Source organism: Strongylocentrotus purpuratus, unplaced genomic scaffold, assembly GCF_000002235.5.
Source record: "Strongylocentrotus purpuratus isolate Spur 01 unplaced genomic scaffold, Spur_5.0 spur5_contig_866, whole genome shotgun sequence".
Taxonomy (NCBI): Eukaryota; Metazoa; Echinodermata; class Echinoidea; order Camarodonta; family Strongylocentrotidae; genus Strongylocentrotus; species Strongylocentrotus purpuratus.
In genome coordinates, this window is record NW_022145575.1 from 3,235,670 (window position 1) to 3,247,738 (window position 12,069).

General features: G+C 34.2%; 1 protein-coding gene across 1 annotated transcript in view; it reads right to left on the minus strand.

Moving 5' to 3' along the window:
* Positions 1-4,618: 4,618 nt before the first annotated feature.
* LOC585246 (reversion-inducing cysteine-rich protein with Kazal motifs) overlaps positions 4,619-12,069 on the minus strand; it is a gene marked incomplete at its 5' end in the record, with an annotated part of 54,838 nt that continues 47,387 nt past the window's right edge. The window contains 7 exon segments of the mRNA XM_030974707.1: positions 4,619-6,075; positions 6,581-6,670; positions 7,418-7,536; positions 8,641-8,748; positions 9,581-9,716; positions 10,732-10,859; positions 11,358-11,422. Of these exon segments, the coding sequence (XP_030830567.1) occupies positions 5,848-6,075; positions 6,581-6,670; positions 7,418-7,536; positions 8,641-8,748; positions 9,581-9,716; positions 10,732-10,859; positions 11,358-11,422 (874 nt within the window).

Sequence of the window (12,069 nt, forward strand, 5' to 3'; positions counted from 1 at the left end):
AATTTACATGGGTATTTTGTGTTTTCATTTGGATTAACATGAAGAGATATGCTGCACGTGATTTCATTGTTGATACTTTATATTGGACTTTCACAGGTGATATCAATACCTAAGAGCATAATACAGCCTTGTTATGTATTTGTCTGGTTATTTCAGGAGATGACTTTAAACAAAAAGTAAATTCTTTAAATTGGACATGGTATGCATGCAAAAGTAGTGCCAAATGCTCAACTATAGGGAATTCTATCGAAAACTGTCAAAAAGAAATTGAGTATTCAAAGGTACATGATTATGATATGGTGATGTATAGGTCTACATAGTTTATGAGATGTGTGGTTATTGCATACATGATGTTATTGAATTCCAAGTAGGGGCTTGATCTTTAAATCATGATTCTCTCACTGTCAAAATTTGTGCAAATTATTTAAAAAATGAGATTCCATATGACAAGTTTATAATTTCTCAATATATTTCCTTAATAAAAAGGAAGTTCCATGGTGTCGAAATTGGTGATTGATTACTTGTTTTAGATTACAAGAACTTGAGAAAGACAAGTTTTCCTTGTTCAAATATGTTTGATATTACTTGTATAGTATAAATCATGTATGGCATTGAGAGATTGCCATTGTAGTTTTTACCAGGGTAAAGTAAAAAAGTTAAATGAAATAAAAAAGAAATGAAAAGTTAACAAAATCAATTTAACAGCAAAGTGTCGTAACTGAGGGGTTAAAACATTTGACCAGAAATGGAGAGGTCATGTGTTCTGATCTATGGCATGGCACTTACATGTAAGGCAAGGCATTTTTTATCTACATTGCCTCTCAGGTGTAATATGGGTCGCTGGTAGGATGGGAAGATCATTGTGGTTTGGTCAGTGGTGTGCACCTGCCTAGAATGCTCCCTAGGGAGTGGAGAGTGTGCATACAATGTGTACGGGCAAGCCTCATGGATTTATTTCAAACACTTTTAAAAGAAATCAATTTTATTTGTTGTTTTAATATTACCATTTGTTTGATTTTACTCATGTTCAATTATGTGTAATTATTCATGCTATGCCAAGTGCCAGATGATATCCAGTAGATTAAGTGTTATCTGTTTATTCATGTTTTGTATCAGGAGTTGCAATAAGAAAAGATACTATTTTATTGCTGTGATATTTAACCTTTAAACTCTTTCTTTATTGTTGAGAGGTGATGGATATTTTTCAATAATAAAGCTGATTTAGAATGAAATTATGTTGCATTTGTTTACATTTTGTTGTTTTCATTTGCTCATTGTTGACAATTTCTTTGTTTTACTTAGCTCATTCTTTACAATGCTCTGTTTAATAGTCACTTGCCCATTATTTGTAAGAATTTGCAGAAGTCTACATGTACAATTAACGACTAAATTTGTCATACCCTTAGACCTAAAAAAAAAAGATGTTGAATTGCCTTTTGCGACCAACCCCCAAAATCTTAAAATCTAGGTCAGCATTTCATTTACAAAAAATGGTTACTGTTTTTTTTTTTTTTTAATGTTTAATGAATAAAAAAAATTGTATAACTGAAAAATATCAGCCCAAAGAGGGAAAGAAAAGAAAATCGACCGACCGACCCAGGTACTGGCATCTAAATGGCAATACAACATCTTTTTTTTTTTAGGCCTTATCAAGTTTTGTACCTTTTTAGGTACAGTTTGTGAAAATTGATTTGTCCCGAATAGTGTTTTTTGAGAATGTAATAAGTCAAGGCTTACAGGGCCCCTATTCAATCAGTCCACCTTTCATTCTGAAGTTACCAAAACACAAACTTCAGATTTTGCAAGGGATACAAATAATTTAGATCTTAACTGTACATGTGTCCATGTACATAATACATATACTGTACTTTTTCATAAATATTCTCATTTATAACAATTTTTTATTGTTTGCACACACACATACACTCAGACACACACACTCTCTCTCATTATGTCTCGCCATTCTCCTTTTCTTTCTTTCTCTCTTCCTATCCTTCAACCAAAACATTTTTTTTCTGGCTGTTTTATTTTCTACTCACTCACATGCACACACGCACGGATGTACACACAACACAAAAAGAACGCTCATACCCTTCTCTCTCACTCTGTCTCTCCACCCTCATTTTCTTTCTTTCTCTCTTTCTATCCTTCAACCAAAGCATTTTTTTCTTGGCGTTATATTTTTCTACTCACTCGCATGCACACACACACACACACACACACTCACACTCTCTCTCTCTCCACTATTCCTTTTTCTCTCTTTCTATCCTTCAACCAAAACATTTGTTTTTCTTGCCGTTTTATTTTCTACTTGCTCACATGCACACACAACCACACACAGTCATACCCATTCCCCTCTCTCTCCCATTCTCTGAAAAACCAAAACTTTTATATAAATCCATATTGTTATTATTTTTTTCCTTCTTTTTACTGTCTCTGTCTGTCTGTCTCTCTCTCTCTATCCCTCCATCTTACAACAGCATACAAAACATCTTCACATCTCCAAGACTGCAAATAAAATACCTCTACTTCTTCTGATTCTTTTCATAACTCCGAAGAGTGACATTTTGTATAATTTAATCATGATTTTTCTCTCATTCTTTGTTCTCTTTTTTCTTTTTTAATGAGAATTATTGCAACACAATGGAAGCATTGGTCAATGCATTTTTCAATGTCCAAGATAGGATGACAAAATTTACAATATAGTACAAAGCCTCTCCTGCACAGTGTACAAAAATATGGTACATCAAATTCACTAATCATTCTCTAATAATGAATTTGTTTTTCCTATTTATGTACAAGTAAAATAAATTCAAAGCAAACAGAAAAATAAATAGAGATAAATTACTGAAAGTGTAAATATATAAAACTGAAGAGCATAAAAGGTTATCATCATGTGTAAAGATAGGCGAAAATGTATTACGTATTATTTCACAAAAACAGTGCATATCTTTTCTTTTCAATTTTATCTTTACAAGTCAGAAAATTCAGCAAAGAAACTCTTACATAGGTCATAACTTGGAAATATAGAGATATATTTTTAAAAATGAATACGTTTGTCAAGTTTAAAAATTTGTTGGTTATCCATTTAACTTGTATCTCCATTTTGAATGTTAAAAAGATTACATGCGCGTAACTACATGTATAAAAGTGAAAGCAAACTGGCATCAATTCAGCAAAAAAACAACTTCAACATGATGCATGCATAACAGTCAAAGTATTTATACCCTTTTCTTGTAAAGTTATATTTCTATGCAGTCATTCCTTGCAGAAATGTTATGTCTGATATCCCAGGCACACCAACAAACCAACAGCAAAAAATATTACCTGGCATGGCAAATAATAATAATAATAATGGGTTCTTGTATAGCGCTCATGTCTGTCACACTCGACAATCATTACACTGGCTTTTAGCATGGTTGCCATTATGATGCTCTAGCATTTCAATGAATTCATTCCTGCCAGGTACCCATTTACCTCACCTGGGTGGAGAGTGGCAAATGTAGGTTAATATCTTGCCAAAGGACATTAGTGCCGAGACGGGACTCGAACTGCAAAGCATGTGATCCACAGTCCCGCTAGACCGCAACACCTCCGTCAGTTAGTTTGGAGTTGGTATGGTGGAGTTACTAAGGTATTGAAATAATTTGCACAGCCTCCTTCCCCATCCCCCCCCCCCCCCAAAAAAAAAAAAAAAAAAAAAAAAAAAAATGATACGAAACTTCAAAATAAATTGTACATGAAATGAATGGTCTTAACAAATAATTGTGTTAACCTCAGCAGTTTATGAGTTACACCTTTTAGCTATGGCAAGAAAATATTTTTACTTTTAAAAAGATTTCCACCTGAAATTGTAAGCTTTCAGCCTGCTACATTTGTTTAAAAAAAGTTCAGCCTTTATTTGTCAATACTTGGATTATGTTAGAAGCTCTAATTTGCATATAATCATGCAAAGCTAAAAACATAAATACCATACACACTCACGCACACACACACCCAAACACACCCCTCCCCCTTTTAAAGAAACAAAGCATCACTAACCAAATTTTCTTAATAAAAAAAAAAATCTTTAACAGATTTTCCCCTCTCCAATACCTTTGAAAATCAAATTTTTCCAGGAATATCAATACCGGTATTCTAATATCCTGAGAACCGATGATGAAACAAATTTAAGCAACCCAATCGACTGGTCATGTCTTTTGCTTTAAACATTCAAATATTTGTTCCCTAATATTTTGGAATATATTTATGCATGATCTGAACTCAGGGAGACAAATGAAATTATTATTGGTAATTTTCAAATTAGAGTACACAAATTCTACAAATTAATATCATTATAATTCTTCCAAGTATTTACGTAAATTCTTTGGTAGGCAGCTATGTTTCAAAGCCTCTCGCACCATAACTTTGAAAAACATTCAGAAAAAAGTCAGATTTCAAATAAGTAAAAGCAATATAAAAATAGCAACAGAGTAAATATATAAAAACATCTGTAATGAAAACTGAAACAAAGAAGAACAAAATGAAAGGCAAATTCAAAATTTGAAAGATTCTGAGAAGCAATACTCACTTTCTTCCATAAATAGATGGAAGATAAACAAATTAAAGTAATAATTAATATGAATTAAAGCAACTTTTATTTCTAGCATCATAAATGAATATAACTCCTATGATTGCAATGATACAAGATTTCAGTATAACACTCCTACTGCGTCTATCTATTTTCAAAACAAGAATAAATTACAAATGCAAACTTTGACAACATAACAAATATAAGAAGGAAGATAAAACAATTAAATAGTTAACAATAAACATGATGAGTTGTAGACTGCTCTACTAGAATGAACTCACTATTTCAAACACAATACATAACATCATATTATTAAAATAGCAGAATTATCATTTTTAAACCACTGAGAATGAAAAACACATCAATAGGAAAAGAAATTATATTTCACGCCGGAAATGATGCTACAAACAAAGTATGGCCCTCAAAGGCTCAAACATTTGATTTTACTTAAAGTATTATAAATCAAGTGAAAAAAAAGTTGTTTGTGTTTTTTTTTAACTTTCATTTGAAAAATGACCCAATTTGAGATTCAGGCCTAAACAAGCTATCCATTTACTCATACTTGCACCATATCTTTTCACAAAGCAAAGTGAAAAGCAAAATAAAAGGGGAAAAAAAAGAATATGAAGGATATATGTCCTCTAGTGATACTGTTGTCTGATTTACAATAATTATTATGAACTGTAATATTTTGTATGAAAAAGATAGTATGAATTATCCTAACAAAACAAGACAATGGATCTACAGTAAACGCCTTTAAGAACTGTAAGTTAAGAAGAAAAAGACGTATAGCTTTTAAAAATAACAGCAAACTGATTACTTCAAACAACCCCCCTCCCCCTTTTCCTTAACACGCTATTTGCAAGGGATCAAACCCGGAACTGCACTCTGTACTTGTCACAAAGTCAACTTTGGCAGTTGAGAGTTTGTGCCATTACTTGACTACACCAGATACAGAGTTAAAATTAAAAAGTTAAAATAAAATTGAGCAGCTCAGAAAAAAGAAAAAACATTTTAAAGACACTCTGACAGGACAAACAACAAACATTCAGTACATTTCTTCAGCCGACAGTACAAATACATTGATTCAAGCATTAGGAAAAATGCTGAGATAGACATAAAAAGATAAATACAATATTCTTAATTTACAGTATTCATATAAACTCATATGTACACTTCTGAAGATTTGCATATATAAAATATGAAGTTAAAATCTCTTTTAAATAGCATGTTTCTTTGGAAAGATAAAAGTTCTATGTTAAGTATTCTTCTTACTGCTACCTTAGGACTCTGTATAAGAGCTCGTGAATTGTTCTTAAGACTATAATTAAGCTACAAAACGTTGAAAGTTGATGTACTGAAGGCGCCGAGTTGGGCTCTAGTACTTGGGGGTTTCTTGAAGCTGCTGCTAATAATGGACTTAGGTGGAGGTATGCTGATATAACGGGACTTCTGTTGTTTATGAGGGCTTCTATCTTCTCTGCTTCTGTATTGCAAGCTTTTATCTGCAATAAAAGATAAAATATGAAAGAATGAAGTGAATTTCACTATTCTCACATACGTGTATCAGGTAACGGTATCAGATTCTACATCTAAGATATATGTAATACATGTATTATGATATTCATACAGGAATTTTCTTAATTCATGCAGAAACACTTGATATAAAAATTGTGTTTCTTGTTGTTTCAGGAACAAACATAGCATCAGAAAATTAAATGACAACAAATTTCTTTACATATAACCATTGTTTTGCTGCATTATGTATATTATATCATTTTATTTACATAACATGTGTTGGAATATACATTGAAAGTGAAAAAAAAAATGTACTTGCCATTTGAAGAAGAACAGCTTATTAATTTGGCTGACATGTGTTAAATTATACCCATGCTAATTTCTTATTTCTGAAGATCATTAATCTTCCTAATACTTAACTGTAAGAAGCTACAAAACTGCTAAAACAGAAACAAAGACAGTACCTAGAAAAACCGAAAGTTCTTGACATACCTGAATAATTGTAGGATTCATCACAATAGGTTTGATCAAGACTATAATATCGCCCTCTATGCTCAGATATCCGAAGAGGTCACACTCGGCCTAGAAAAGGTGAAGAAGTATGAGAGAGAGAAAACAAGCATGAGGGATTATCATTTCAGATTTGGTGTAAAGGTCTACGTCTATGGCTATGGACCAGGACTTGCTTGGAATTAAGGAAGTTAAAAGATCCTGGTCTTGATTTTATGCAGGAGAGTCAAACACTCACACTCAATACATAATTTTGAGTAATAATAATAATAATAATGGTGGTTTCTGATATAGCACAATGTCCGTTATGTTGTGATGCTCCTGGCGCTGCCCTGATTATTACCCTGGTTCTTGGGCTTTATATTAACAAAAAGTAGTAATCTCTTCCTTTAATTGTTATGTTTTTTTTCCTTGTTTTTTTTCTTCTCATTTTTATCTGGATTGCAGGAAAGGAAATGGTTTGTCCACCATTGAAGACATAGATCTTTTGGCCAAAATATCCCCCAAAATAAAAATTGAAAAGCGTTATGGGAGTAGAAAAATATAAAGATTTAGACAATAAGGTTCCTTTATGATATGGAATCATCCTTCAAATAAGGGTAGTTTACCGGAGGGCCTCCTTGAAATTGCATAAATAGTCTTAATTTTCCTTGTTTTCTACTACATTGAAGGGAATTTTGAAAACTTGGAACTCATGTTAAACCTTCCACACAAAGTGAACAGCTTAGACTTTTTATTTGCATCTTGGTCACCCAAGGGTCAACTTAGGTCACTCAAGGCTCAACTTAGGTCACTCAAGGGTCAGCTAAGGTCACTTACCACTGCCACCTCTCTGCGTAACCCGTCTAGTATCGAGTCCAACGATAAACCTCGACTCCCTGAAGCTGTGACGACCCTGTCTACCTCACCCTCGCTGAATAAGATACGAACTTGACCGGCTGAAAAGAAAAGAGGAGCAGAAAATTATAATCTAACTTTAATACTTACTTTGATCATGAATACAGTTGATAGTAAACCCCATATGACTATGAGCGCGTTTATCTAGGCTTGCCACTAGATATGTACATATCGTACCCCACTATCGAACCCCACTATCGTACCCCACTATACGATCGTGATTTGCGGGATGTCGCGTTTATCGACCCTTCACGATTCAAAATAAAGGCCTTGTGTCTGCCCAGCTGTTTTGACCCGGGAAGCAGACAGTTTCTCGGAGGTCAACTTCACACGTATGCTTGTACACAACACCTGGGTGGTCATATTTGTATGTGAGGTTCAAAACAGCTTTGCGTTTATCGATCTCTCAGAAACGTGATTCTGGCTGTATGTCACATTCAAAACGCACCTTTTTGCGTCTTTAGATATGCCCATATCTAAAGACGTTTGAAAAAGGCTTTGCGTTTATCTACTTCTAAATTTGCCTGAAAGACGTTTGAGAAACCTGATTCTAGCCAAAAATTTGCTAGATAAACGCAACCTTAGAGTAATTAGCTATGACTAAGTGAAAACAAAAATGTTTGGATTGTGTTGTTTGTGTGTCAACCAGGCATTATAAAAGGAAGTTATGATTATTGCAATGACACTTGTAGCGATGATTATAATAACTTCTGTTTGGAATGCCTGGTTGACAAATAAAACAGTCCACTGAAATAAGTTTTGACTCAATTTAGTCAGTTACTAACAATTCATTTAAAAAATAGTACTGCTAATGCCATCATCAGTACAACAATTTTTATAAATATCAATCGTTATAATACCCTCATTGCAATCACTTTCATAATCAACATAATCATTATCATCTCTATAATCACCATTACAATCATCATCATCATCATCATCATCATCATCATCATCATCATCATCATCATCATCATCATCATCATCATCATCATCATCATCATCATCATCATCATCATCATCATCATCATCATCATCATCATCATCATCATCATCATCATCATCATCATCGTCAACATCACTACAATCACCATTAAATAAACAAAATATTATAATACAGTCTTCCATCATTTTTTAATACATACCACAAATTGGGCAGCAGCTGCCTGGGGGTGTCACTGCTACACATATATCAGGCGCAGTAACTTCTGGGCAGTCTACCGTCGTGCATTGTATCTCTATATCTTCCTCCCCTGAAAGACAGAAAATAACGTCTCAAATTATACCCTTTGTGACGGTTAACAAAAAAACTTGCTTTCAAAATCTTATAGCTTTTACCATCCCAAGAGTCAAAATTTCTAGATGAACCCCAATACTGAAACTTGTTTGTCAATAAAGAATTCATCCATCTACCAATTTTATGTCTAGAACTGTGACTGTAAAAGTGACATTTAAAGGGCTGAATAATAATAATAATAATAATAATACATTGTATTTCTATAGCAATTAATACAATGTTTCTAAGCGCTTTACAATTTTACTTCAATTATTCACTTAGGTGAAATAGATATATATTTTTTTTAATTCTCTCTTTTTTAGTGGAAGGGCTTATTTATCATAAAAGGGGTTAGTTTCAGCAATAAAAAGAAAAGGAGTAGAAATTGGAAAGTCAGTGGTATGATTAAACAGGGTTGTATATGTCATGTTACGTTATCTGGCAACCATGTCTTAGCGGTCAATTACCTACACTAAATGAACTGCTAACTTCAACACTGAACCTAACTAACCTGAACCCTGTCACAATCTTAACCATAACCCTTCATCTATGACAAAATACATCCGCGAGCAAATATCAAAGTAATAAATGTTGGATAACCTTCTTTCGCTTATTTTAAAGCCCCATCGCACTAGTTATAGCTACTTGCGCCCTCTATATAGCAAACAATGCCTAATCGGTGCCTATTGGTCCCCAATGATCACCTTTTGCTTATGTTAATTGAGAGCTGTCAGTGAACATGCAGGGTGGTCTTATCCCTCCTGGCCAAACTAGAGCAGCGGGGCTTTAAAACATTGATAATGACTTACCTGTGAGCGTACCCACAGCCTGACAGGGACCGTAGTAGTCTACTGTAGTCCTGTCACTCCATGCCTCGCATTCACTGGAGTAGGTCTCTCCGTTGTGACCGCAGACCTGCTGACTTATCGAGCTATGACAGTCCATCTGAAATAACAATTCAATTTCAAATTCAATTTCAATTTCAATTTCAATTTCAATTTCAATTTTATTTATTCATCATCCAACTAGGTAAAACACATAAAACAGCTATAAATACAGTCACCTGCTTTAGTGACCACCTGTCGACAAAGACCACATTTTTTGTTTCCCTTGGAACATGTAGTAAAGGAATCTGTCTACAATACCACTTTTTGTATTTTCCATGGGCGGTCGCTATAGACAGGTTTGACTGTACATACAATGGCAAATAATAGATGAACGGATATCGTTAAAAGAAGCATAAGGCTTGTGAAACAGAAAGAACCTGAACAAATCATATGAAACAAGGTGATTACAAATCAAATATGAACATTAAGTACCCTATACAGGCTCAGCCCCCCCCCCCCAAGAAACACTAACAATAATTTGTATATCTTTAGAAGATATGAAACCATTTTTCAAATAGGTTATACGAGACGTTAAAATTGATTTTAACGGTTAGACTATTTTGAGCTAGTTAAATTGACTTGTCTTGCCCTTTTCAGCTCATAACATTCATGACAAACCTTCAGATCAGGGCCTCATTTCACAAAAAACTTGTCATCAGTGACAAATGACTGTTTTCGATATAAGCTAGTGAAATCCTTGCTGCTGATCGGTTATCAGTTGATATGTCACTGATTTTTGTCAATTGTCATTAAAAAAAGGTATTTGTGAAACGGGCCCCATGTGTCTGCTCTACACCTGGGTGGAGAGAGACAACTGCAGGTGAAATGCCTTCTCTAATGAGAGCACTGTTTAAAAGATTTCAACTGTAACCTAGCTCTTGGTTGAAAATCAAATAAATTAATAACTCTACCAGAGCACCTCTGTAAAAGGTTAAACCCAAACACTGATAATATTAATGACAATGAAAAAGGTGATCCTGAGAAAATATAACAAATAGAAATAAACAAAGCTATTAACACTAAAATGTAAACTGATTATTGGGTCCTATCTAACAGATGGATTAAATTCTTACCTGACAGCGCCCTCGGTAGGCCAGCTCTCCTCCGAGGCTGTGCAGGGTACACATGTTAGGATGCGTTCTATGGTTGGTGTCGCATACTGGAGCATACGTATCCAGGTCACAATCGTCCGTTGTAATAACTATTAGGAGAAGAAAAAATGAGAATAATGATGTCAGAAAATCTTTATCACCTGGGATAAATTTAAATAGTATGCACTCCTTTGAGGCCCTTCTGTGCCTGACAGGTGGCAAATCTTGCCACCATATCAAGTGTTGAACAATGTCCTAGGACTATTTGGGTCCACAATTTTCAACCAGAAACAGTCTAAAACAGGTACATTCATTGTTAAGATAAATGGCATATCCATGGATCCTATTAATGAACGGAAATGACATAAAATGGAAGATGCTTGCCGAATTTATTGATAAAACAAAAATAGCTGCCCCTAAAAACCTGGCATATAAAAGAGCTAAGTGAAAAATTTTACAACTCAGGCCAATGCTTGATTCATTTGAAATCATCTGGAAACAACACACTGATACTTTTTAATTTTTAATAATCACATTCTTGTCTGAAAATGTACGCAGATGGCAATCTTACATATAGTTTCAAAATATTGCTTCAAACAAGAACTTACTGCAGTCATATTGAGGACAGTCGGCAAAATTCACGCTGAGGCATACTCTCCGCTTAGGAACACATCTGCAACAAGAACAAGTGCAAAAATCACAAAAATTAATATAAATATATACTCATGATTGATGTAACTGTCTAATCTTGAGATCATCATTAATCTATCTCCAGCCTACAGGAAAAAGGAGGCTCCTATACTAAAACTAAGGGAATGAGTGGATTTGATAATAAACATTCAAGATTGAATGGAGACTGTTAAAGAGCACAGTTATTGAGACCAACGCTCATGTAGTTTGAACTTAGTCAATCAAAAAAAAATCAAGAGCAACTCAATATTCCTTTGTTTATGGTCATCATTTCAAGTGACTTGATATGCATACATTTTTGGTTCGTTGGATTTTGTTCAATCACTGATCTGTATCTCTGATGTTTCTTTTTATTCAATAATATCAGATTAGACCATTAAATTGTTGGAAAAATATAAGTTTGACTGCCCTAATTTAACCCTTAGTAACATCATCAATTTGACTCCTAACTGACCACTTATTGGTCATTGCGGGTAATATAAAAGTTTGTTTGGTCTGTTGTTAGTTTTGTTGCTGTGACTTAAGTATCAACCCACGTAGTAAGCTGGAGTGTTGGCTCTGTCAGTAGAGCGTCCGCCTCACAACCGGGAGGTCGTGGGTTCGAACCCCGGCTGCGTCATACCAAAAGAC